Here is a 26,349-nt window from a genome sequence, read left to right on the forward strand (position 1 = left end):
TAAGATCCATTTCCAGTACGGCCAGTGCCACAGAATCAATCCATAGGCCGGCTGAGTCTTCCAAACCATGACCATGACTTACCTTTATTTCTGAGCTCTTCTGTAGTGGATTCCAACGGAATGTTATAATTCTGTCTCCACAGTATATAGAGTCACATTTATTTCTAAGTATTTTATTGTTTTAGATGTTACACTGAATGGTATCTTTGAAAAATTGTATTCTCTGTGTGTTGTTGGTATGTAGAAATATAATCAATTTCGGTATTTAAAAAGCTATCAGGGGGCGCCTGGGTGGCTCAGTGGGTGAAGTGTCTGCCTTCGGCTCAGGTCATGATCCCAGGACCTGGGATCCAGCCCCGAATCATCGGGCTCTCTGCTCAGCGGGGAGCCTGCTTATCCCTCTGGGGTCTCCCTCTCTCTTTCTCTCAAATAAATAAATAAAATCTTTTTTAAAATAAAAAAATAAAAAAAAGATTATATCAATAGACTTACACTTAGCACTTTTTGATTTTAATAAGTTATTGATAGATTTTTTAGTCTACAAAGATAATATAATATCTGCTGATAGTGACAATTTTGTTTCTTCTTTTCCAATATTTGTACCTTTATAATAATTTTACTTTTACCTTACCTTATACAGGTGCTCACGCTCTCTCGCTCTCTCTCTTTCTGTCAAATAAAATCTTTGAAAAAAATTAAATATTTTTCATCTATTGAGATAATAGGATTTTCCCATTAATATGTTAATGCAGTTAATTTGGATTAATGCATTTTCTTTTTTCTTTTTCTTTTTTAACATATTTTTTATTTATTTACTTGAGAGAGAGAGAGAGCATAAGCAGGGGGAGCAACTCAGGGGCTGGATCCCTGGACCCTGGGATTATCACCTGAGCTGAAGGCACGTAATCCACTGAGCCGCTCAGGAGCCCCCAAATTTTCTTTTTTTAAAAAGATTTTATTTCTTTAGACAGAGAGAAGGGGGCAGGGCAGAAGGAGAGGGACTCTCTGGCTTGAGCCAAAATCAAGACTCGGACACCCAACCACTGAACCACCCAGGCGCTCCTGGATTAATAAATTTTCTAACACTAAGCTAATCTTGAATTCAAATATCTGAAGGTTTTGGTCCAATTTGGTTATCTGTCGTTCTGCTGGATCTCACCCTTGGGTGCTTGTTTTTTGATTTTATGTAGTATTTTATTTTTTTTTTTTTATTTTACTGTGAGCTGCAAGAGCTGAACTATGCTTATCAATTCTCAAGGGAGAATTTGTGTTGAGCCCTTTGTGGTAGACTCAGTTAGTCCTGCAGAAAATGGGTGAGTGCTTGCCAGGGGCTAAAGACCACAGGACTGGGCAGGGACTTGAAATGATGGCTTCATCTTCATTTGGAGTGATGACAGTGTTCTGGAATGAGAGCGGCGATGGCCGTACAAGTCTGTGATTATGCTAAAAGTCATTGAATTGTTCACTTTTTAAAAAGATTTTATTTTTATTTATTTATTTGCGAGAGAGGGAAGAAGACCATGAGCAGGAGAGGGAGGCAGAGGGAGAGGGAGAGGGAGAGGGAGAAGCAGGCTCCCTGCTGAGCAAGGAGGCTGACTGGGGACTTGATCCCAGGACCACGGGATCATGACCCAAGCCCAAGGCAGACGCTCCACCAACTGAGCCACCCAGGCCTCCCTGAATTGTTCACTCTAAGTGGGTGAATTTTATCTTGTCTTGGGCCAGCCCTCAGAGGAGGCCTGCTTCATGGGGAATGGGGAAAAAGGAAGAATGGTTTGGCTCAGAAGAAGCAAGGCCATGTGTTCTGCGGTTTCTGTACCTAGACTGTAGTTCTGAATACATTTCTCTGCGCACAGAGGAAGGTCTGCAAAGTGGGTAAGGCTGTTCCCTCTGCGTGTTGGGAAGGGGAGTAGGAGGGATTTTTCTGTACTTTATATATTTGTGTATTTCTGATTTGTTTTCTTCTTAGCTCATTCATACTGCATTGTGTGAGTATGCCATGGTTGATGGGCATTTGAGTTGTTCACAGGCTTTTGCTATGAACAAAACCATTTTCATGAGCATTGTTGTCCACATTCTTTGTTGTACATATTCAAGAATTTCTCTTGGATATATATATGTAGGAGTAGAATGGCTGGCTAGGAGGGTAGATGTGTGAACTCATATGGACTCACATGGTCTCTCACAGTTGATATTTTAAGTCTTTTTAAATTTTGATAATTGGGTGGGTATATAGTAGTATTTCATTGTGGTCTTGATTTGCATTTCCCTGGTCGCTAATGAAGTTGAACATCTGTTCCTTTGTTTATTTCTCCATATGTGAGAGATTTAGTCATGTTTTTTACCCATTTCTCTACTGGACTTTTAAAATTTAGTAATTTATAATCCTTTGTATATTTATAACAGGAATCCTTTGTCATTTGTGTATGTTCAGAATATTTTCTCCCAACGCACGTGTGTTGTTGTTGTGTTTTTTTTTTTTTTGCTTTTGACTTTGTGTTTTGGTAAGTAAGATTTCCTAATGTTAACAAAGCCAACTTTATCAATATTCCATATACTCGGTGGTTTTCCTGCATTGTTTTGTAAAGAAGACATTTTCTTTTTTTAAAAAAGATTTTATTTATTTGACAGAGAGACACCTAGAGAGGGAACAGAAGCAGGCGGAGTGGAAGAGGGAGAAGCAGGCTCCCTGCTCAGCAAGGAGCCCCATGTGGGGCTCGATCCCAGGACCCTGGGATCATGACCTGAGCAGAAGGCAGATGCTTAAGGACTGAGCCACCCAGGTGCCCCAAGGAATCTTTTTCTATCTCCCAAAGTAAAAGTGGTGCATAAACAATGAATTTTGGAACACTGAAAAAAAAAGTTGTTTGCTGGTGTTTTCTTTCAAGAGCTTTTTGACATTTAAGTGTATTTTTGACATTTAAGTTCTTAATCCATGTGGAATAGATGGGGTTTGTTTTGGTTTTTTGTTTTTTTTGTTTTTTTGCATATGGCAGGGAAAGGTTTCGTATTTTATCTCTTTCAAAATAAGCAAGCATTTTCCAGCTTCACTTAATGAAAGTCTTTGTAGAGTCACCTACCATCCTGGCTGTATCACGTAGCAGTTCTGCACCTGTACGGTGTGCTTCCGTGTTCTGTACTCTGTTCTACTGCTCACTTAACACGTCCCTGTGCCGGGGTCAGACTCTTCATTTTGACAGCTCTCGCTTCTTTCCTTTTCTGCTGTGTCTCTGTCTCTCTCAGCTTTCTACGGTGCCTTTGGGCTCATCGTGGGGGAGGGCGCCATCGATCATGGGATCTCAGCCTCTTCTCGGAGAAAACAGGGTGATGCGACTCTAACTCTTGCCCTCGGACTTTTTCCTTTTGGCTATGAGTTGCTGGAAGGTCCAAAGATTATATGTGGAGGAACAAAGTGCTGATAACACTGTGAGGTTCTAGCTCGCGGTAGAGGAGGCCGGGTTTTCATCAGATGTGTGCGGGGGGGGGGGGGGGGACAGCTGGAGCCTTGTAAGCGCCTAAGGGTTTGTTTTGTTCTGAAACCCTTCCCTCAACAGGACTCCTGCTCTACCACCACCAAGGCATTAGGGTGCTAAGGAATGTAGGTTCCCTTGGCTTCCCCTGTTCCCTCAAAATTTTTGTGGCATTAGCAGTAGGAGATGTGGCCCGAGACAAGGAGAAAAGAGCTTGCCGTTGGGAGCAATCAGGCCTTTCATCACTGACTCGCTGACAGCAACGTAAATCACAGGGTACCTGCAGCCCAAAGAGCCTTAAAGGCATTTTCGCAACGTTCGGGGCCCGCAGAGATTTCTGGGTAAAGCCTGCGGTTGAAGGGACATCTTACTGCTGCCCCACGCAGTAGGCCGCGAGTATGGGCCGAGCTGGGGAACCCTCCGCCCTGCGAGCGCGCTTTTCTTTACACCCCTGAACCCTTCTGGGTCAGCCTCAGGGTCAGGGCGGGCCGAGGGGCGGGGCCGAGGGGCGGGGTGAGGGCGGTGCTCCGCCTCCGCCCCGCCCCGCGCGCCGCCTCCGCCGCCTCCACCGCCCCGCAGGCCTCGGTTCTCGCACTCCCGGCTCCGCACTGCTCGCGGCTCGGCGGCCCCGCGTTCAGCCTCCGGCCGGATGACGCTCAAGGCGAGCGAGGGCGAGGGCGGGGGCAGCATGCGCACGGCGCTCTCCGACCTCTACCTGGAGCACTTGCTGCAGAAGCGCGGCCGGCCAGAGGTGAGAGGGCTCCGCGGTTCCCCGGGCGCGGGGTGAGGGGCCAGGGCAGGGCTGCAGGCCGCGCCGCCCGCCGCGGGACCTGCGGGACTCCCTGGCCCGGGCCCCGGGGTGGGGGGTGGGGGGCGTCCTCGGAGGAGAGGCCGAGGCGGCTGCCGGGGTCGACGTGGACGGCCGCAAGTGCGGGGGGTCGTTTTCCCCAAGAGCCCCTTGGATGTAGAAGTTAGGAGAGGCCGCGGCCTGTGCAGAGTGCTGGTTAAGGTCAAGGAAAACTTCTTCGTGGACGGAAGTCAGGGTGAGAGAAAGACTTTTAGGAACAGATCCCACAAGAGGAAACTGCCTGCTTGTTGTCGCCGGCGGTGTCGGGGTCGACAGAAAGGGCCGTTAAAATCCAGGTCTGCCTCCAAAGCGCTCACTCAGCGTCCCTCTGCATTTCGGGAAGGCCCCTTGTGCTGCCTCTGTGTATTGTCCAGTGGACAGGCACTCCCCAGATTCCAGAGGTGATTCCTGGAATGGGTGGTAGATAGCTGTTAACCTCCATCACCCAGGATGCCCGGAAAGGATGTTGACCGTTTTTGCATTCTCTCTCGCAGTTCCGAGTGTGGATTTCACCCCTCAAAATAAGGTGGTCTCGTAGACAGGCGTGCATCATCAACACCTTCCCTGGGTGACTCCTAACCCAGAATATAGGCCCAGCAGCCCCTCCGCGTAGCCTGGCCTTCCTCATGGGCTGGTGGTCAGGCACTATGAGTAAATGTCCACAGACAGAAAGAGAGACACAGAGAGCGAGAGCCAGGCGTCAGCTGCACTGTCCACTGGACCAAGGCCCAGAAGTCAGACTGAGTCTCCTTCCTAGACTGCAGGATGGTTCAGGACACAGCTATTTCTGCTCACTGTTTTTATTTTAAATGTCTAATAAATAGGTCCTCAGAAATGTCTGTGAATCAATAAATGACTGAAGAGGTGGACATTAGAGATTTAGCGTAAGCTTCCACTTGCACAGATGAGGACACTGAAGACCCACAGGTAAAGCAAACACAGGAGAACAATAGACTGGGCCAGTAGCTCAAGGGAACAGGTGATAGGCATCGGCATGCTGTTCACACCTGCGTGTGCTTTCCAGCCATGATGGCGGGATTCTAGGCTTGACTGACTGCCGGTGTGAGCGGGTGGGGAACACAGAACTAGAAGGTCCGCCGTGAAGTGTGCACTGGGAGCGAATCAGGAGCTAAAATCACCTGGCTCCTCAGAGGCATTCTCTATAATCACTTCACTTGGCTGAGCCTTGACTTTTTAATAAAATCTCTTTATGAAATTGACTTCTAGCAGCTTTACTGAGGTGTGACCAACATACATGTAATTCATAAATTTATGCAGTCTGTTCAGTAAGACTTCGCAAATGCATACAGTCATGTAACCATTACCCAAGTCATGAAAGAGAACATTTTCACCTTTCAGAAAGTTCCCTGCTGGTCCCTTATAGTCATTACCCCACCCCCAGAAACCTGGAAATCACCCTGGCAACAGGCTGAATTTTGACATGAGCATTTGGCCTTTCTCGGACTGCCTTATAAATGGACTCAAACTGTATGCAGTCTTTTTTTCTATCAGGCCCCCTCCACTCAGCACAGCCAGAACCCCACATACAGCTAAATGACCAGGCGTTGTATAAACTGGCCTGCTTTTGGGGATGGGCTTGAGAGACTGCCTGCCCTGTGGAAGAGAGGCCTGGCCCTTGAAGGCTCTGTCGTGGTGCACACCCTTAGCATCTGTGGGTTGGTGGCACTGTCGAGTTCCTCGTCAGTTACTGAGCACGGGCTGCTGGCTGGCCAGTTTGGTGTTCGTAAGGATCTGAAGAAGATGAAAGAAAGTGTGCTAAATCCTTCAGCAGAGTAGCATCTAGATCGGCCACAGTGCGGACGTTGGAGGGAGAGTCTCCAGTGATTTCTTGAGGTTCACCTTTCTTCTCAGACTCTTATCTTTGCTGCCACCACGGGCTCTGCCTCTCGCTGTGTATCAGGCAAGCTTCTGGGCTCTTTGTGCCCAAGATTTCTCTTCTCTGTCAGATGTACCTCTTTGGAGATTTGTGCGTATGGTGACGGGAGATAATGCTTGTCCAACACTTGGACTTCCCTGGTACATTCAAGATCTCACTAACAGCTGCCTGTCCCAGAGCATCAGCACATTTTGCTGTCTCGGAAAACCTGTGATGGAAAATGATGAAGCTGAAGACTTCATTTAAGGGGAATGCTTTTTGTGAAAGTTTTAAAGACTCAAAACCCAGTTTCACTTTTTTAAAAAAGATTTTATTTATTTATGTATTTACTGGGGGGAGAGAGAAAGAGCACAAGAAGAGGCAACAAGAAGAGGGTGAAAAGCAGGATCCTCGTGGAGCAGGGAGCCTGATGCAGGCCTCTATCCCAGGACTCTGGGATCATGATCTGAGTTGAAGGCAGATGCTTCACCAACTGAATCACGCAGGTGTCCCCGAAAGTTTCACTTCTGACTATAGTTTACATTTAATATTGAAAATGTATGGGGGCGCCTGGGTGCTTCAGTCCGTAAGGGTAGTTGAGTACCTGCCTTGGGCTCAGGTCCTGATCCTCGCCCAGCAGCGAGTTTGCTTTGTGCTATCTCTCACTGTGTCTCTGAAATAAATAACATCCTTTAAAAATCGTTTTTGTAGCAGAGGAAGTATAGTCCATCTCCCATATTTAAGTATATTTCTTTTATTTGAGAAACTCAGAAGCCATCTCTGGCCTTATTCTTTGCAAATACATTTAGCTTGTGGAAGTCCTCCTACACCCTGCTCAAAACAGCACTTTCCCATGCGGTAGTGCATTGAGAGTCTCTCAACATTCCCTTGGGCCTGTCCCCCATTGGGAAAGGACATAATAAAAACAGGCCGTAGGAAGCGTCAGCTCGCAGCCAGCTGTAGGTGCTTGGGCAGTCTCCCGTGGCCCGTCACGTGGGCGGTGGGCTGTCGTGCGCAGGCTCACTGCTGGCCCACTGTGCGCAGGCGCAGGCGTAGCGAGCCTTTGGTCTGCGGACCCGGCGTCCGGCCGACTCCCGGGCGGCACTGGGGAATGGCGTTCCCGGCCGGTCCAGCTGCATGTGTGAAGCCGTGGAGGTTCTTGTGGACTGTGGCCCTGAGTGTGATCATTCTTCGTGGTGGAAAGTAACACACTCCTCCCCAGTCGTGACAGTCAAAACATGTCTTGAGATACGGTCAAATGTTCCCCGGGCTTGACATTTCTTTGGTGTAGACATTTCACCCGTAAGCGGGGAATTACTCAAACCTTTCAGTGTTGCTCAAAATGGAGGCCCTGGGTGTAGAGCGTAGGAAGGCAAGAGTGAGTCTGCGGAGAGGGGGCCCTGAGGGTGAGAAATGGGAAGAAAACCTCTGAATTAGGGAACCAGAATTTTTTTGTCTGATTCTTCCCTTTTTCCTCTTCCTTCACATAGAAGCAATACACGTACCTGCATACGTACCTACATACGCAGGTTTTTGCTCAAAGTCACTTTCCCTGCAGGAGAAGGAGCCTTTGCCTCTGAACACTTGGTAAATAGCGCGTTGGAAGAGGGTCTGCAGAGACTTGACCTTTGCCGCGTGTTGGCAACGGATGTAGTGCGTCCAGTTAACGTTCAGTTGTAAGGCCGTTCTGGCCGGAGACTCCTGTCCCCGGCGCTTCCCGGCTCTTGTCATCTGCTGGGCAGGCGCTCGCGTGTTCCTTTCGGTTTTCCCTCGGTTTTCCGCGGTTCTATCCAGAGTCCGACGCGGGCGCCGCCGGCGCCGTGAGCCCCCTGCCGGCCGGCCTTGCGCAGCGCGGCGGCGGCCGGTCCCCGGCAGGTCGAGCAAATGTTTGTTCCCGCCTACGCGCGCCGTCGCTGGCCCTGAATCCGGGCTTTATTCCCCCCAAGCCCGTCCGCCCGCCCCCGCCCCGCCCCGCCCCGCCGAGTTTGTTTTTCGAGTCTTTGTAAATCCAGCTTCCTGTGAGCCGCGGCCTCTGCCCTGGGAGCCCGGGCGCAGCTGTTTCCTCGGACGGGGCTCTTGGAGCCGCCGCGCGTTTCCTCCCCGGTGCCTCCTCTTCGACCAGAGCCCCCCTGCCTCCACCAGGGCTCGGGGGCCTCCGGGCCCCCCGGAGAGGAGGGCAGCGGTTTTCAAGTTTGAAGCGAACTCTAGGCCGGCCTTTACTACTTACTCAGTCACGTGGCGCTGGTGGCGATGGCGGCTGTGACTCAGAGTGACTGTAGCTCCTGTCCTACGTGCCTGTGCGGGACTTACACGTTCCAGCTCAAGGGGACAAACGGGACGGGATGAACAATCCCCAAGGGGAATGCATCGCCAGCTGTGCAAACAGACAAGTTAGGGCAGATCAGGGACCAGGACAGATGCCTGCTCTGCGGTCAGTCCGAAGATGGGCAAGTTGAGAGTCCCCAGCAGGAGGCAAGCGCCTTCCCCTTGCTCCTAGGCGCGCGTTGTGGCCCGCTGCGTAGCAAGAAGCCCGGGATGCAAGGTCCTGAGGCAAAACTGGGCTCTGAATCCCAACTCTTTGCCCTTCTGTCCACCTCTCCTCTTCGTTCCCTGGCAGCTGCCACCCTCCTCACCGGTCAGGAAGCCTTTGCGGAGCTCCATTTGCCAGTTCTGAGGAAAGCTGAAAACCCTGTTGCGTGCCCTTTGAGCACTTACGATCTGAGATTACCTTAAACTTGATGGACACTATCTTTCCCATTTATCATTTATGTTGCATGAATGAATGAAGGAATTAATGACTTCCCCTTACAGCAATGAGCTGCCAAAGGGGAGACTGCAGCGCATTACTCTGTGAGGACGTCCTGCGCTTCATGTGGTCACAGACCCACAGATCGGAGCAGGGAATCACCTTGGCTGTGTGTGTGTGTGTGTGTGTGTGCGTGTGTGGACACAGACGTCAAGGGTCAGTATACACGTGTGTAACCTTGACCCCACAGTCGTCTGTCATGAGGAGATATGGCAGGCGCGTTGGAGGCATTTGCCCCGTGAGATTGAGGAACCCTGAAGCCCGCCAGACCCTGGGGAGTGCGCACTGGCCCAGTAAGATGGGGCTGCTCAGAGCCAAGTTGGCTTTCAGAAGCCTTGCTATGGCCAGTGAGTTCTTGAGTCAGCGCTTTGGACATTTCCATTTCTCTTACTCATCGTTCGCAGCTGCTGGGTGAGTGTCCCGGTGACTCCGTCACCACGGGGAGCACCTTGACGGGTCAGCACATTCGAAAGACCAACCTTGGGGATAGCAGCTCTTGAACTTTGCCAACCGGAATGTGTCCTGCCTCTGCTGAGCTTTGCTGAGTCCTTACTTTAAAGGCTGACGTGGTAAAAACAGTCTTCGCGGTACAGCCGAGGAAGAGGAACAGGGGGTGAGCGCGGCCATTATCTGCCTGTTCCAAGTTCACTCTCGCGTACGCTTCTTCCCCTTCCAAGGGTCAGTTTGTGCTCTGTGGACTGAGACTTTCTCATCTCTCACTGTGGGCCACATGCGGCGGGGGCCCGCCAAGGCTGGAAGCTGGGGAGAATCGTCAGCGGCTTATCGCCGGAGCCTTACAGGGTGGGGGGAGGAATGCAGCGGCGGGGCCGACTCGGTGGTACCGGGCATAGCGCACGACCGCCAGGGCAGTGCCTCCGGCGCAGGCGGGGCGCGCAGCTGTCTCGGCCCCACAGTTGCTGGTGGTGAGACATTCGTAAATGAGGGTCCGGGACAGTCCCGAGTTGCGTTTCCTGCTCCGAGGCCAGAAATGTGACACCTGACACCCATCGTCTTGGGGCAGCAGTCACGGTCGGTGTCCCCGGAGTCCTCCTTCCAGAACACATGCAGATGGACGGTCAGAGCGCCCGGAGCGCGCAGCCGGCCAGTTTGAGAGGAGGGCGCCTCCGCTGCAGCGGGACTCTGCCTGTCCTGTGCTTTCCGGAGCCTGTTCACGGGAAGTGCACAAGCTCACGCCCCGCAGCTGCTCCGCTGTGACGAGCGTCAGCCACGTGGTCGTGGGGCAGCGGGGGCTGTGCTTTCAAGAACTGTTTGGTCGCCGCGTGCCGCGGCCTCTTACTTTCCCGGAGGCCGAGCCGTCCAGCGTGTCTTGTTGGCAGCACGCCGTCTGGGCCGGAGCTGGGCTGCAGGCGACGGCGGCTTTCGGCCGCGCCGCCGGGTGTGCTTTGCAGACAAGTTCAGTTGAGTTTATTGACTTATCTGTCGGAGAGAGCGAGAGCGTGCGCTCAAGCAGGGGGAAGGGGAGCGGAGGGGCAGAGAGCAGCGGGCCCTGGAGGACCTCGGCCTCCTTCTCTGCCTCTGCCTCTGCCTCTCTCTCTCCCATGAGTAACTAAAATCCTTAGGAAGAAGGAAAGAATGAAGGAACGGACCTAACTCTCTTCCCACATGGCCATGCCATTTCCCATTCCCTCCAGGAAGCCTGAGAGACTCATTTCTGCACGTCCTCATGTGCATTTAGGGTTGTCGCTGGTTTTCTCTTCACTGTCGTGATGCGCTCGTGGTGGGACCTCACTGGGCGTATAGTTCACATTCCCCCCGATAGCCAGCCTTCCTTCCTTGTCGTCTTCAGTGAGATACCTGTTCCTGTCTTTTGCCCATTTAAAAAAAAAAAGACTTATTTATTCATTAGAGAGAGAGAGCGTGTGCGTATGGGGAAGGGCAGAGGGAGAGAGAGTATCCCAAGCAGGCTCTACCTCCAGTGCGGAGCCCTGTGTGCGCAGATCCCAGGACCCTGAGACTGTGACCTGAGCCGAGATTAAGAACCTGATGTCCAACCCACTGAGCCAGCCCAGGCTTCTGGGCTTTTGCCCATTTTTTAATTAGATGGTTTTTATTTTTTAATTAATTATTAATTTATTTTTAATATTTAATTTATATTTGTATTATATTTTATTTATATATTTATATTATAATTTTTTAAAAAAGATTTTATTTATTTATTTGACAGAGAGAGATCACAAGTAGGCAGAGAGGCAGGCAGAGAGAGAGGAAGGGAAGCAGGCCCCCTGCTGAGCAGAGAGCCCGACGCGGGACTCGATCCCAGGACCCTGAGATCATGACCTGAGCTGAAGGCAGCGGCTTAACCCACTGAGCCACCCAGACGCCCCTATAAATTTATTTTATTTTATTTTACTTTATTTATTTGAGAGAGACAGAGATAATGAGAGAGAGAGCATGAGCAGGAAGGTTGGGCAGAAGCAGACTTCACGCCCAACAGAGAGCCCAATGCAGTACTCGATCCCAGGACCCCAAGACCATGACCTGAGCTGAAGGCAGACACATAACCCACTGAGCCACCCAGGCGCCCCAGTATTTTATTTATGTATTTGTTGGAGAGAGAGAGAGAGAGAGAGTACAAGTAGGGACAGAAGCAGAGGGAGAAGCGGACTCCCCGTGAAGCAGGGAGCCCGATGCAGGACTCCATCCCAGGACCCCTGGATCATGATCTGAGCTGTGCCGTGCACTTCTGGCCGAGGACACATGAATCAGTGTCCGATGGCCTGGCCCTTCTTCCTGCCTTGAAAGCGGGGAGCCAAGGGCCAGATGGGCAGCATTTGGGGAGCTCTTTTCACCTCAGGCCTCATCTCTTCCATTTCCTGCGCAGGGACTCCTGAGCCCCAGGCCACTGTGCTCTGCTGACGGCAGAGTCCTCCGAGGCTGGTTCTTCCGGGAGCGGGTTCCTGGCTTTGCTGTCCTAACTTTGTGAAATCTCTCATCCCTAATGCCTTCCTGTTTTCTTTTTCTGTTTCCCTCCCCTCTTTCCCCCTTTCTTTCATTTACACAGGCTGCCAACTTGAACCTGAATCACAATTACTTAGGACGCATTTTATCTTGCCTGAGCAGAAAGCACTGTGCTTTGTAGCGCTTTGGAGAATACAGGTTTTCATTTGCCGGTAGAGAAATTAATTAAAAATGAAGGGATACACGATATTTTGAACGCTGCCCTTTTTCTACAGCCGTGGTTAAGGGTGACCTGTTACTCTCCTCATTTTGCAGATGGGGAACCAAAACACAGAGAGGTCAGGAAACTTGCCCAGAGTTAGCCAGGTGTAGTGGAAAGAGTCAGCGGCTCAAACCTGGCCTGCGTATAGCTCCGTACGGAGGTTCGCTGCGTGGTGCGCATGTGCAGATACGGCGGTTACCATGTCCCTAGAGCATTTCCTGTACTCCCAGGTGCCCCACGTCTGCTAAATACAATACAGTTCTATTTTCATAGCAAATTCTGCAGGACTCATGTGACATATGTGTCATGTGAGTTTTTTTAAGCTTTAGTTGCTACACAAGGCCCTTTCTCCACACTTCCCTCTTTTGAGGCCACCCAATAACTAACACTCCTTCAAACGTCACAGCTTATCAGAGTTTCTGATGACCTCTTAGAAAGGGTGCAGTCAATTACAATTAAAATTAAAATTGAAATATCATTTTCTATTACTTCATAAGGCGCACCCCTATCTTACAAGATGCGTGTCTGTCTGCAGGCCTCTACCCTCTGCTCTTCCAGTGCTTTCCCCCTCCAGGCCCTTGGCTACTAGATTCACTCATTCAGTCACTTCTAGTTCTAGGTAGACACACTCACACCTGGGGATATTCCCACGGCCCTTTCCTTAACACTTGCTGCATCCCTAGTGGGAAGATCTTCCTTCCCCCTTGTTTCTGAGGCCCCCACCCCGGGTATGGCTGGAGTTTAGTTGCCATCCATTTTGAGCATCTCTTCCATAAACCAAGCTCAGGCCTGTTCTGCCTCCTCTGGTTGGCCATATTGTTTGTGACTTACTGTTTTATCTGGGGTGCGTGATGGACGCAGTCAGAGATTTCCACTTGACCTTCCCCACTGTGCTAGCTCTTACCACAAGCTCTGGGCTACTTCCACATTAATGGACTAGAAACAGGAAGAACCAGCAAAGGAGACAGAGACAACATCACTTCTGTGGGCTTCCTACCAAAAATGTACAACCTCAACCTAATCATGAGAAAACATGGGGCAAACCCAAATTGAGAATCTATAAAATAGCAGGCCCATCCTCTTAAAAATGTCAAGGTCATGAAAGACAAAGGCTGAGGAGATTTTCCAGATTAAGGGAGGCTAAAGAGATGTGAAAACTGAATGCATTGCATGATCCTGGATGCTGGTCTGGGAAAGAATATATATAGCTAGAAAGGATGTTATTGGGATACTTGATAAAATTTGTAGAGAAACTGGGGACCAGATATAGTATTGTATCAATGCTAAATTTGGGGGGCACCTGGGTGGCTCAGTCGCTTGGGCGTCTGCCTTCAGCTCAGGTTGTGATCCCAGGGTCCTGGGTTAGAGTCCTGAATCTAGCTCCCTGCTTGGTGGGGAGTCTGCTTCTCCCTCTCCCTCAGCCTGCCACTGTGCCTGTTTGTGCTCTGTCTTTATCTCTGTTACATAAATAAATAGAATCTTCTAAAAAAATGCTAAATTTTCATCTTTGAGAAACTTTTTGTTCTTAGAAAACACACGGAAACATTTATGGTTTAAGGAGCATGACGTCTTCAGATTATGTTCAAATGGTTCCAATTATTAAATTTCGTAGTATTTTCTTCTACAACATAGTGCTGTGATGACATCCGTGTCCACATCTTTTGGTGCACATGGCACGTGGCTGTGCATGTCTGTGGAAGGTTGGGAGAAAAGGGTCCTGGTGGAGAGGTCATCTTGGGCTAGGATCGGGGTTCAGTGGTATTGTCATCATTCTGGGCCAGGGCTGATCCTACATGCCTAATTCTCTTCCCGTTTGTAGCGAACTGGATAGACACGTTGGATGATAACATTTAATAAGTAGCTCCCATTGGTTTAGATGCCAGACTTGTGAAATAAGCTTTGGTTTTCCGAGCCTTCTAGATTGCAGACTGATGGCAGGCCTCTGCTGCTCCCTTACCCGTTGCTTTGTTGTTCGGACCTGCCAGGCTGTGGCGCACCAGGCAAATGCGGTGACCGAGGACATGTACACCAATGGCTCCGCTGCCCCAGGTAGCCCGACCCAGGCCAAAGGGCAGGAGGTACGGAAGGTGCGACTCATACAGTTCGAGAAGGTCACGGAAGAGCCCATGGTAATCCCTTTTCATGCCCTACCGCCCCGCTTCTTCACACGCCCGAGTCCCCGTGTCCCCAGGCTCCCAGCCCTCCCCTGGCGCGCTCCTCCTGGCAGCTCTCATGCCTCCTCCCGTTGCGAACCCCAAGTACCCATGAAAAGTCTTTCTCTGAAGAAACCCCTTCAGCCGTCCTGAAGATGACCCAAGAAGGAGCTGAAACTCACGTGTGCCGTGCTTTGTCCTCGCGCAGGGCATCACGCTGAAGCTGAACGAGAAGCAGTCGTGCACCGTGGCGCGGATCCTTCACGGTGGCATGATCCACAGACAAGGTATCCGGGGCTCCGGGGCTGGGCCTCCCCCGATGGCCCCGTCGAGTGGCGCGGGACGCGAGCGTCGCCCTCGTGACCAGGGCATCTCTGTGCGCTGGGGGTCAGGCCAAAAACAAAGCATTACAAGTACCTTGTCTCTCCTTCACACGAAGGGGCCGTCGCTTTTCGATGCATCGTTTGGTAAAAGCTCTGTGTGATGGGGCGGGGGGGGGATATGTCTCAGTGGCCGCGGTCGTCGCTGCTTGCATCCCGACTCATGCCGGCCTCTGAGCCCTGCCCTCTTCCAGTCCGGACTTTGTTTTCTACCCAGGGCGACGCAGATACTGGTAACTGCTCCGCACATAGACTCGAACCGTTGGTCAATGTGACCATTAGGTGGCAGTTGTGGGTTTTAGCTAAATGACAAAGCAACATGACACTTGGCAAGGACACGGTGCTTTTGTCAAGTGCTTGCCTTGGCACATCCCTCAGGGGCTCAGAAGAGCCATCCCCTCCCCCCGCGGTCGTGTAACGTGCTCTGGGTCATGCCCACTTCCCTGTGGTATCTTGTGCTCTTTGCGGACGGAGTCTTCATTTCGTGCAGGCTCCCTTCACGTCGGGGATGAGATCCTGGAGATCAACGGCACCAATGTGACTAACCACTCAGTCGATCAGCTGCAGAAGGCGATGGTGGGTATTTTCTGTTTTTGTGTTTGTGAGGTGTGGATGCACATTGGTGTCAGTGGGCATTGTTTTCCCATCAAGTCTTTGTACCTCACCAAGGGGACTCTTCCCGCCGCTAATCTCTGTTCTGTGCAGGAAGTGGCCGTTCTCTACTTTCATCTAGTACATTTCTCAAACAAGGCAAATGGCCCACAGTATCTCCCTAGGACGGACACTGGACTGGGTGTCAGAAAGCGTTGGTCTTTATTGGCAGCTCTGAAACCCGGCCGTCCTTGGGTCTAGCCTTACAAACAGGTGAAGTCATTTCTCTGTCATCTGCGAACCGCAGGTAGAAGTCCCTCTGCACAGATCGGTTATGGAGAGTGGACGGGAGATTATAAATGCAAAGGGGAGGGCTGGCTGGCTGGCTCAGTCAGAAGAGCCATGACTCTTGATCTGGGGGTTGTGAGTTGGAGCCCCATGCTGAGCAAGAGCTTACTTCAGACAACCGAAGCAGACCCCACCTGGGGCGGTCGGGTGTGGTTGGCCACGGCCGGTGGGAGACGCCCATCAGGCACTCAGCAGTGACCAGGGCTGTTGAACCAGAGAGCTGGGATCTGCTCTCATGAAAAGGCCTCATGTGGTACCTGGCCGGCTCCATGGGAGGAGCGGGTGACTTAATCTCGGACTAGGGAGTCTGAGCCCCACGTTGGGTGCACAGTCTACCTAAAAGAACAATGGACAACAACGGCAACTAAATGAGGTGACACGGGCCACATTTATCTTTAGAAACATCTGCCTTCATCCCAGATCATGATCTCGGGGTCCTGGGATTGAGCCCCCCATCATGCTCCCTGTCTAGCGGGGAGTCTGCTTCTCCCTCGGGATTTTTGTACAGAAACCCCGAAGTCCTGTACATCGTGTACCCAAGGACAGAGCCTCAAAAGACTTGAGGCAAAAACCGTAGGGAGGAAAAAAAGAAATCCCCTATTCTCGTCCAGGGTTTCAGTATCTCTTCCTCACTGATCAGAGGAAGCACCCGGGTATGTTTTGAACCTGATGCAAGCACACGGTATCAAAGCCCGTGCCTGCAGCCTCCTGGGCTGATGAGCTCACTGCTGGGGCGCTGCGGGGCTCAGGTCATGATCCCAGGGGCTTGAGCTGCCTGCTCAGCAGGGAATCTGCTTCTCCCTCTCCTGCTCCCCCTGCTTGTGTGATCTTGCTGTCTCTCACATAAATAAAATCTTAAAAAATTCTGAACATCCATGTGCCTAATGACAGAGCTTCAAATAAATAAATAATTAAAATCTTAAAAAAAAAAAGATGCCTGTTGCAGCAGATAGTGAAAACAAGCTGGCCACCACCAACATGCCCAGTAACGGGGAGTAGAGCTGAACCGACCGCGTGTTACAGAATGCTCTACAGAGTATAATCCCCTTTTTGTTAAAAAAATTATTTTTGAAAAATAAATACATATGAGTATGGACCTATGTACAAACATTTGCAAATGTTTTCTTTGGCATGGAGAAAAGTATGGGTATATGTGGGCCAGATTCATTTTAGTTTGTCTGGAAACCTGTTAGGGTTAGTATGGGGAGGAGGCAAAGTCATTCGCTTTTTCTTCATTACTCTTTGTGCATCTCCAAGTTGTCCCATTGGCTTATGGGGGCACATGAGACTTTGATATTGGAGAAGGAATTGTCCTACAAAGTTTCAAGGTGTACGGTAAAGATGGGTGTTGGGAAAAAAAAAACGCCTTTTGGGGATCTTCAGGGCGAAAATAAGACTTTATGAAACCCCAGATCATCTATTATATATCCATTATAATTTTATTTCTCCTTTCTCAATAGAAAGAAACCAAAGGAATGATCTCATTAAAAGTAATTCCCAACCAGCAAAGTCGTCTTCCAGCACTGCAGGTAGGTGATGCCATTTATTGAGATTTGACTGAAATGACATGATTCTCATTTTAAGTTCTCAGTATAGCATAAGTGTAGCTGCCTGGGGCTCTCTGAATGCAGGTGCAAACAGGCAGACCTTCCTTCTGTAAGGAGTAACCGATGTGAAAGGAAGAAGGGAAATGGGCAAAGCAAATGAAGACATAATTCGCAGGAGGAAAAATACAAATGGACATTGAACGTATGGAAAAATGGCCAGTTTTACCAGTCAGCAGAGAGACATAAAATGTGTGCAGTATCATTTTACGCCAAGCAAATTGGCAGATATTTTCTAAGATTTTATTTATTAGAGAGAGAGAGAGCATGAGTTGGGAGGGAGCAGAGGGAGAAGCAGACTCCCCGCTAGACAGGGAGCATGACGGTGGGCTCAATCCCAGGACCCCGAGATCATGATCTGGGATGAAGGCAGACATTTCACCGACTGAGCCACCCATGTGCCCTGCAAACTGGCAAATATTTTTAAAAACAGTAATAAATTAGAGGCGCCTGGGTGGCTCAGTGGGTTGAGGCCTCTGCCTTCGGCTCAGGTCATGATCTCAGGGTCCTGGGATCGAGCCCCGCATCGGGCTCTCTGCTCAGTGGGGAGCCTGCTTCCTCCTCTCTCTCTCTGCCTGCCTCTCTGTCTGCTTGTGATCTCTCGGTCTCTGTCAGGTAAATGGATGGAATCTTAAAAAACAAAAAACCAAACAAAAACAAACAAACACACACACAAAAAACAGTAATAAATAGCCCAGGCACTGATAATGCCAGCGGAAGCAAAGAGTCTTAAGGGCACTTACTCAAAATTCGTGGAGACTCTACCTCATACACATCGCTCTGCGAGCAATTGGAGGTGACATACAGAGCAGTGGGTCCACACCCTTCTGCAGACAGCTCGGCCTTGGTGGAGGAGAGTGTGTGGATTGGCCGTTGGCAGAGGGATGTGTGTGAAAGCCGCCACGGTGAGGACAGATTCCCTTTACATTCCAGTGGGGCCTGTGTGTTTGGGTTAGAGGAGGGTGGTGTTCCGTAACAGCGCTCGGTGCTTTCTCGTGGAGATAGGTCAGGCTCATATTTTCAGTTTCTTGTGTCGCTTTTGGGAAATTGTGTTTCGTAAAGGATCTGTCAAGTGTATTCATGTGAAATTGTTCACAATATCTCCTTGGAACCTTTTAAACATCTTTAGGATGTCTACATATCTTTTACACAGTGATTTTTATAGTTGGCCTGGTAATATCAGTAGACAGCTGTACTTAGGTAAGTCCTTATTCTTGGAAAATTATCTTGACTCCCATGTTGTAGTCTTGTAAATAATGCTGTAGTGAACTTGCTTTTCCATACATTGTAACTGACAACTTGTGCTTAGAAGGGCATCGTGGAGACAAAGGGTATCCATATTTTAAGACCTTTGACACATTCGTAATTGTTTATTTAACATACCATGAAAAGATTTCCCAAGGAAACATGCATTTCCTGTAGTAGCTGCTTTGTCCTTACTTTTCAGATGTTCATGAGAGCCCAGTTTGACTATGACCCCAAAAAGGACCATCTGATCCCTTGCAAGGAGGCGGGACTGAAGTTTGTTACTGGGGACATCATCAAGATAATCAACAAAGATGACAGTAACTGGTGGCAGGGGCGGGTGGAAGGTTCCTCCAAGGAATCCGCAGGATTGATCCCTTCTCCTGAGCTGCAGGAATGGTGAGCCGCTTTCGTAAGGGTGAAGTGGGCCAGTGCGGGGGCCCCAGGCTCGCCACACGTGGTCACCTAGCTGCACTACCCTGTTTCTTGGCTGAGCCAGCCTCCGGCCTTACCTGGCGTGACGGCTGTGGGGGCTGCAGCAAGCCTATGGGCTTGGCTCACAAGCCAGTACAGGTAAAGGACCCTGAATTCTGGTTGACCTCATCTCTGGGGCTGACCCTGTGCGAGTCATCCAAACCACAGCCAGTGTCCTACAGAAGGAAACTCTTCCAATTAGAGGAACAAAGGAAGGGCATCCGGCTGGCCCAGTTGGTAGAGTGTGTGGCTCCTGGTCTCGGGGTTGTGAGTTCGAGCCCCACATTCAGGGTGGAGAGGATCTAGAAATAAACTCTTAAATTTGGAATCAGAGCAAAAATGAAATATAGTGCCAGCCCTGCGTGCTCATGGTGACAGACCCAAATAGGTTGGCTGTGGCTTCTGGGCCATTTTCAGAGGCAACACGTGTGAAGAACACTACGGGCAGGAGGCTGAGGAGGGCCTGGCAGTGGCCGCTGTAGCCGTCGCTATCGTAAGTGGGGTCTGCTGAGGCCTGCCTGTCTGTGGGCAGCACACGCCTCATCGCGCCCCAGACGGTCCGTGAGGCACTTTCACAGACAGTCTCTGCAGCTCCCATAGTGGCTCTGCAGACACGCCTCCCATGCCTTTCTGGAGAGTTCATCCAAACACTTGGCGTTGGAAATGCGTCCAGGATGAAGTGACCCCCTCCCACCATCACATCCTTCTCAGTGCAGCCTGATGGTTCGAGCTGGGCTCCTCCGTGCTGGTCTAAACCATGCTCATTGCAGACCCAGAGCCTTCTACTCCCAGGGAAGGGGTGGGGTGGGAGGGGGGCGGGAGAGAGGGCAGCCGAGGCTGTACCAGCAGAGACACCGAGAGCAGGAGACTGGGGGGGCGCGTATGAGAGAGACACAGACACTGGGGAGAGGCTGAGAAACAGACACGGAGAGACAGCGGGGAAGGGAGAAGGCCAGGCTGAGAGCCAGGAGGGGCCCCTCAGAGTGGGGGGGGCCGGGATAAGACACCCGCCGAGGGCTGTAAGACATGGGAGGGTCAAAGACGTTTTGGCAGATCGGTCTGGAGGTTGTTCAGTTTGCAAGATTTTATTATTAAGTGATCTCACCTCCTAACCTGGGGCTCGAACTCCCGGAGCTGACATCTGGCCCCGCGGGCGTCCCTGGTCCGGAGGGCTCGGGCGCAGGTGGGCGGCCCGGGCTTTTGCGCTGAGGCTCCCCTGACGTTCTGGGTCATCTTGTCTTGCCAGGCGGGTGGCAAGTGTGGCTCAGTCCGCGCCCAGTGAAGCCCCCAGCTGCAGCCCGTTCGGGAAGAAGAAGAAGTACAAAGACAAGTATCTGGCCAAGCACAGCTCGAGTAAGCTTCCCGGGCATCCCCTCTGCTGCATGGCGGTTCGGGGGACAGTGTCGCGTGAGGGGGACCGTCGCTGCGGAGAGTAGGCTGTGTCCTCTGCTTTCCTTTCATGACAACATTCGTCTTCCCAGTACACGGGAAGGAAAGCTACTGGTCTGCTCCCAGCCGCGCACTCCTCACTCCTCAGGTAGCCAGCCAAACAGCCTTCCAGAATTTTCTCAGGGTGTCCATCAGCACGACCAGCTCATGATCCGAGCAGCCGCAGAGAAAGGCGTGTTTTCCCAAGAACTAAGAGTGATTTGGTTCTATTACCTACCGTGGTAGGTAATAGAAATACACGGCTTTCCTCCTGTGGCTGTGTCCGCCGGGCGGGTCAGGGACACAGGCCGGGCAGCCGCACGGGGGGCTCCAGAGCGTCCGAGGGGTGAGCGTCCAAGGAATCCCCAGACGGTCGTACGCGGCGGCAGGACGTGGGAGGAGCCGGGCCGGAGCCGGGGGAGCGTGTGCGGCGTGTAAGCATGTGTTCAACCGGCCCGGCCACCGTCTTGTCCCTGCCGACGGCGGCCGTGCAGCAGTGTCCCAGCGGTCCCCTCCATCCCCCGGCTAGCTTACATGAAGACAGTGGGGGTCACTTAAGGCTCTTGTAGCTGTCGCCTACCAGAGGTTGCCTTCTGACACCGAGATCCAGCCAGGTCACCGCGAGTCCAGGCCCACGTGCCCCTGCCTCGACCTTCCTGGCTGTGCCTGGGCACATCGCTTGGCCTTCTTTGTCCACAGTTTTTGACCAGCTGGATGTTGTTTCCTATGAGGAGGTTGTCCGGCTCCCTGCGTTCAAGAGGAAGACCCTGGTGCTGATTGGTAACTTCTCCGGCTGTCGCGTGGCTGGTTCGGTCCGCTCATCCGGGAAGGCGGGGAGGATGCAAAGAGGGAAAGGGGGTCCAGTCTCGGGGGCTCTGAGTCCTCACAGCTGTGCCTTCGGGATTTAGCCTCCCAAGTGGTGCGGCAGCTGAGTAGTTGCGGTGGGTTTAACCCCCTCCCCAGCTTGCAACATTAGTTGCTTCGAGGAACTCCGTTACAGCTCCGGAGAAATTCCCAGGAAAAACGCTCCTTTAAATTCAGTTCCACTGGGATGTCTGGGGGGCTTAGTCGGTGCAGCGTCTGGCTTCAGCTCAGGTCATGGTCCCGGGGTCCTGGGATCGAGTCCCGCATCGGGCTCCTCATTCAGCGGGGAGCCTGCTTCTCCCTCTGCCTGCTGCTCCCCCTGCTTGTGCCTTCTCTCTCTCTCGGTCAAATAAATGAAATCTTCCCAAAAAATCAGTTCCACTAATTTCAGAGAGTTCAGTAAAGCAAGTATCTTGAGAAAAGAGACAGAAAATCCCATGTGTTAGCTGCTGCTCTGGAAACAACAGTTACGTTCTGAGTCCTGATCCTCGGCCCTTAGAGCCTCCTCTCCTAACTGGGACCAAGGGCTTGGAGCCCCAGACCGTGCTGGCCCCTCCCTGACCTCAGTCTGGAAGCCACACCAGCTCACTGTCACCCACGTTTTGTTTCGAAGGCTGTCCCTGCCTTTGTCTCTGGGGAAAGAAATGGAAGCCTTGATGACAACAGTAGCCCGGTTCCCGTCTTCAAGCCTTTCTTTTCTCCGTCCACAGGAGCCAGTGGCGTCGGCCGCAGCCACATTAAGAATGCCCTACTCAGCCAGAACCCAGACAAGTTCGCGTACCCTGCCCCATGTGAGTACCGCTGGGGTCCTCCGAGTGCCCTTATCTGTGTGCGACTTTATCATACATGTTTGATGATAAAAACAGAACACAGTTGGGAAGGATGCAAGTGTGTGTACGTAACTGCTGTGTTGCTGTTCTCTGTGCTCTTCGCCTGCGTAGCAGAGGCTGGTGAAGATGCTGGGCTGCCCGGCCGGCTCTGGGTCTGTGGGTTGCAGGTTCAAGACCTTTGTTGGGTGCAGACATTCCTTACAGATACAATCTTTAAAAAGTTCTTACTTTGTTCATGTTACTTTATATTACCAACATTTTCTCATGTGCCTAAATCCTAGTCCTCTGAGTGGCTACAGCTATCCACCACTGCTTGACATCTGGGCTGCCTCTGATTTTCCAGAAATGTCTTCTGAATCACAGCAGCGCTCAGGAAAGGCACAGTCTGGGCAGTCGTCCTCAATAGAACAATCAGGCCAGTGGTCAGGTTAGGGTTAGAGGTTAGGGTTAGGAATCCGAGGCCTTGCATTCCCAGAGTCCGCATAGTCTGATTGTGCTTATCAGAGTAGGAAACGGGATTCTGTGTTTGTTTGTTTTTAAGATTTTATATATTTATTTGAGAGAGAGTGTGTGTGTGTGAGAGAGAGAGAGATCACGAACGGGGAAGGGGTAGAGAGAGAAGCCGACTCCCGGCTGAGCAGGAGCCCGATGTGGGGCTCAAACCCAGGCCCCTGGGATCATGACCTGAGCCGAAGGCAGACACTTAACCAACTCACTGAGCCACCCAGGCTGAAAACTAAATTCCGAATCTGCTATTAGTATTTTTTTACTCCTCGTTTCTGTATTTTGCCTTTAGGGATAAGTGACACGCCACGGGCAGAAAGCAGACGGCCCTGGGTGGAGGAATGAGTGGGAAAGTTTGAAAGTAGAAACAGCCAGTAAAGAAGAGTTGTTGTTTTCGAAGGTGGGAAGAGAGAGGCCTGAGCACTTGTGGATTGAGAGACGAGCAGAGGCTCATGATCATGCAGGAGAGGGCCACTGGAGACGGGTGCTGGGGTTGTGTTGCAAGCCATGATACGTGGAGCACGTCTTAGAGGACAATCTATATGAATAATAGTAAATGCTATGACTTACGAATGTTCCAACATTTAACAAAATGAGTTTGAACCAAACCAAAGTACTCTTCTTTCCACGCTATAAAAAGGAAATTTTACATACGCTTTCAAGAAATCCTAACCATAGCCCATAGATATGCTTTAAATATATAATCAGGGGCACCTGGGTGGCTCAGTCAGTTGGGGGCCTGCCTTCAGCTCGGGTCATAATCCCAGGGTCCTGGGATCCAGTCCCATGTCAGGCTCCCTGCTCAGGGGGGAGCCTGCTTCTCCCTCTCTCTCTGCCTGCCGCTCCCTGGCTTGTGCACTCTCGCTCTAACAAATAAATAAAATATTTTAAAATATATATAATCAGCTGTCCTTTCTCTAGTTCTGAGCTCTCATATTCCTGGGGTTGGTGGTTTAAGAGGTATGTAACTTCATATAGGAAAAGGGATAGGAATTTTGTACATTGGGCTTTGCCGCTTGCAGGTCCAGTACCTTCTAGATAGACAGGGCGTTTCCTGCTCTGCGGGATCCTGTGCACGGAAGGCAGCTGGGATTCATGGACAGAAGCCATGGGCCAAGGCCCTAGGGGACGGTGAGGACCCCCAGTCTCATCAGGCATTTGGCTTCTTGTGTAGACACGACACGGCCGCCCAAGAAGAATGAGGAAGACGGGAAGGAATACCACTTCATCTCTGCCGAAGAGATGGCCAGGAGCATCTCCGCCAATGCGTTCCTGGAGTTCGGCAGCTACCAGGGCAACATGTTTGGCACCAAATTTGAAACCGTGCACCAGATTCACGAGCAGGACAAGATCGCCATCCTTGACATTGAACCCCAGGTGGGGAGGCCTGGCAAGGCGGGCACGGATGAGGTTTGGTGCACGTGGTTTTGGTGGAATTCTCTAAAACCAGAACAGTTGAACCGGGAAGGATGGGAATAGCAGTGGGCTTGGTGATGCTCAGAGATGTGTAACGGAAGGAAGTCATCGGGGTGGCTAACTCTGGCCCTTCCTCTTCTTCTAGACCCTGAAGATCGTCCGCACGGCGGAGCTTTCACCGTTCATTGTGTTCGTGGCGCCTACTGACCAGGGCGCTCAGGTGGGAAGCCAGGGTTCCGCAGGGCGGGTGGAGGTTCATTCTCCGGGTTCGTCAGGACTGGGACATCAGTCCAGAGCTCAGCCTGTGACCAGACCTCCCCTGAGCCTCCGGGCTATTGCTGCCCTTCTTCCTGCAAGACCAGGAAGCCACAGGGCCTGGGGCGCATTTGCTTTACTTGGCAGACACTTCCTAAACCGCGCGGAAGGCCGGCCTCCGTGCCAGCTCATGGACAGAATAAATCAGGAACAGTCCGAGGTCCACAGGTGCTGGGGGTCCAGGGGCAGAAACGGGCACTTTGGCAGATCCTGACGCTGGTGCAACGTGGGCTTCGGTGGGAAGAACAGAGATGGCACTGAAGCCACCAGGAGACCCGAGATGTACGGAGAGGGCCGCCCCTGCTCAGCACGCCTTGGAGTTCCTGTCCCCACTGTTGTCGAACACAGTGGAGCGCTCCGTATCTGTGTGGTTGAGCCGCTTCAGCCTTCGTGGCCACGTGGCATCCCCTGGGCACACGTGGCAGGACCGTTCTGTGTCACCGGTCCCGCCCGGCCGTCCCGGATACTGTTGTACTCGGTGGCCAGTGCGTGCGGCAGGGTTGCCAGGTGCTTGCGATGGGGACTGAGAGCTCGCTGGGAGGGCGCTTCCTCGTGACCCCGTGCGGGAGCGTGTTACTGGTTACCGGTGGGACTGGTCTGGGGAAACGGAGCCTCACTACTCTGTCGCCGCTAAGGGCTTGCGTGTCCTCCCGACTGCTGAGGGCCGTTTGTATCTCTCCTGCCAACTGCCTGGTCCTGTCCTTAGCTCGTTTTGCTCTTGGCTCATTAGCCTTTCTCCCACCGCTTTCCGGGAACTCGGATTTGGCTGTCGCCCTCCGTGACGGGCATAAGCATTGCTCCCCATTCAACACAGCGTGGGGCACTTCTTGCGATGTAGACGTTTTTATGGAGTTCTGTCTTTTCCTGGCCAGTCGTTCAGGGTTCTAGAAAGAGGGCTGGGGTCGTAAGTCACCCTGCCCTCGTCCTAGGATGGCCGCCGCGGTGGCAGCAGCAATGGCAAGACGCTGCTCGAGTCCCTGCTGGGCTCCGGTCCGGCCTCGTTCGAGAGCCCGTAGGGACTGCGGTGTTCTGCTCTCTCCGGCCCGCTGGTAGCCGCTCTCAGCGGAGGCCTCCGGGGCTGGAGTCGTGAGGCCTGGGACTCCGAGCCAGGCAGGGGTCCCCACAAGCGACGTCCCGCACAGCCCATCCACAGCCTGTGGGGCCCGCTCCAGCCCCGCGTGTCGTGTCTTTGCAGACGGAAGCGCTGCAGCAGCTGCAGAAGGACTCGGAAGCCATCCGCGGCCGGTACGCGCACTACTTCGACCTCTCGCTGGTCAACAACGGCGTTGACGAGACCCTCAAGAAACTGCAAGAAGCCTTTGACCAGGCGTGCACGTCTCCGCAGTGGGTGCCCGTCTCCTGGGTTTACTAAGCTCGCGGGAAAGGGGCACCTGCTCCGTGCCCGTCCCTAGCGGTCTGCTCCACTCTCCCTGCTTTCAGGCAAGCAGGGACTCTGCACCTGCTTTGTCCGTTCCCAGCACTCTGCAGTTGTCCTCCCTAGGCCGGCGGGGGTCAGTGTTGCTCAAGTTTCTTGGCTGGGCTCTGATTTTCCTGAGAGACGGAGCCCCACTGACCGGGCTTCCAGGAATCTGAAGCCCATAGTACTATCAAAGCGCAGCTGCTAATCAGAGAGGGAAGGGCCTCATTCCTTAAAGCCTCTGCTCCTCCACCTGCAATTGCACTGGGCCTCTCCCGTCTCAGCATCTGTAACCTCAACTTTCTAACACGCCAAACTGCAGTGGCTGTGCAGTAGGTTGTCTGCTCTAGGGAAACCCTCCAAAGCAATAAAAACGTTGCTGTGTTAAAATGCCAAGACTTTGTCAATCTCTGGGTCCCTGGAGAGGTAAAGGGCACCACCCGCGAGCCCCCCAGGACGGCATCCACTAGTTGCCTCTCCTGGATTTGGAAGTCGCCCTCAAGCACACAGAGGCCAAGGCACCCCGAGCTCCTGTGAGGGCGCATGCAGGGCAGGGCGCCATGTGGTGCTGCGTGTGGACCAGAGACAGACCTGTGACCT

General features: G+C 52.0%; 1 protein-coding gene across 1 annotated transcript; it reads left to right on the plus strand.

Annotated features, from left to right (window-relative positions):
* The first annotated feature begins 4,032 nt into the window (after positions 1 to 4,032).
* Positions 4,033 to 26,139, plus strand: MPP1 (MAGUK p55 scaffold protein 1). Its single transcript, XM_044234649.1, has 12 exons — positions 4,033 to 4,221; positions 14,166 to 14,309; positions 14,542 to 14,620; positions 15,204 to 15,289; positions 17,113 to 17,181; positions 18,704 to 18,900; positions 20,222 to 20,328; positions 21,103 to 21,183; positions 21,978 to 22,058; positions 23,776 to 23,978; positions 24,163 to 24,237; positions 25,528 to 26,139. The coding sequence occupies exons 1-12, from the start codon at positions 4,120 to 4,122 to the stop codon at positions 25,702 to 25,704; spliced, it is 1,401 nt and encodes a 466-aa protein (XP_044090584.1). The 5' UTR covers positions 4,033 to 4,119; the 3' UTR covers positions 25,705 to 26,139.
* Positions 26,140 to 26,349: the final 210 nt, after the last annotated feature.

Source organism: Neovison vison, chromosome X (assembly GCF_020171115.1).
Source record: "Neovison vison isolate M4711 chromosome X, ASM_NN_V1, whole genome shotgun sequence".
NCBI lineage: Eukaryota > Metazoa > Chordata > Mammalia > Carnivora > Mustelidae > Neogale > Neogale vison.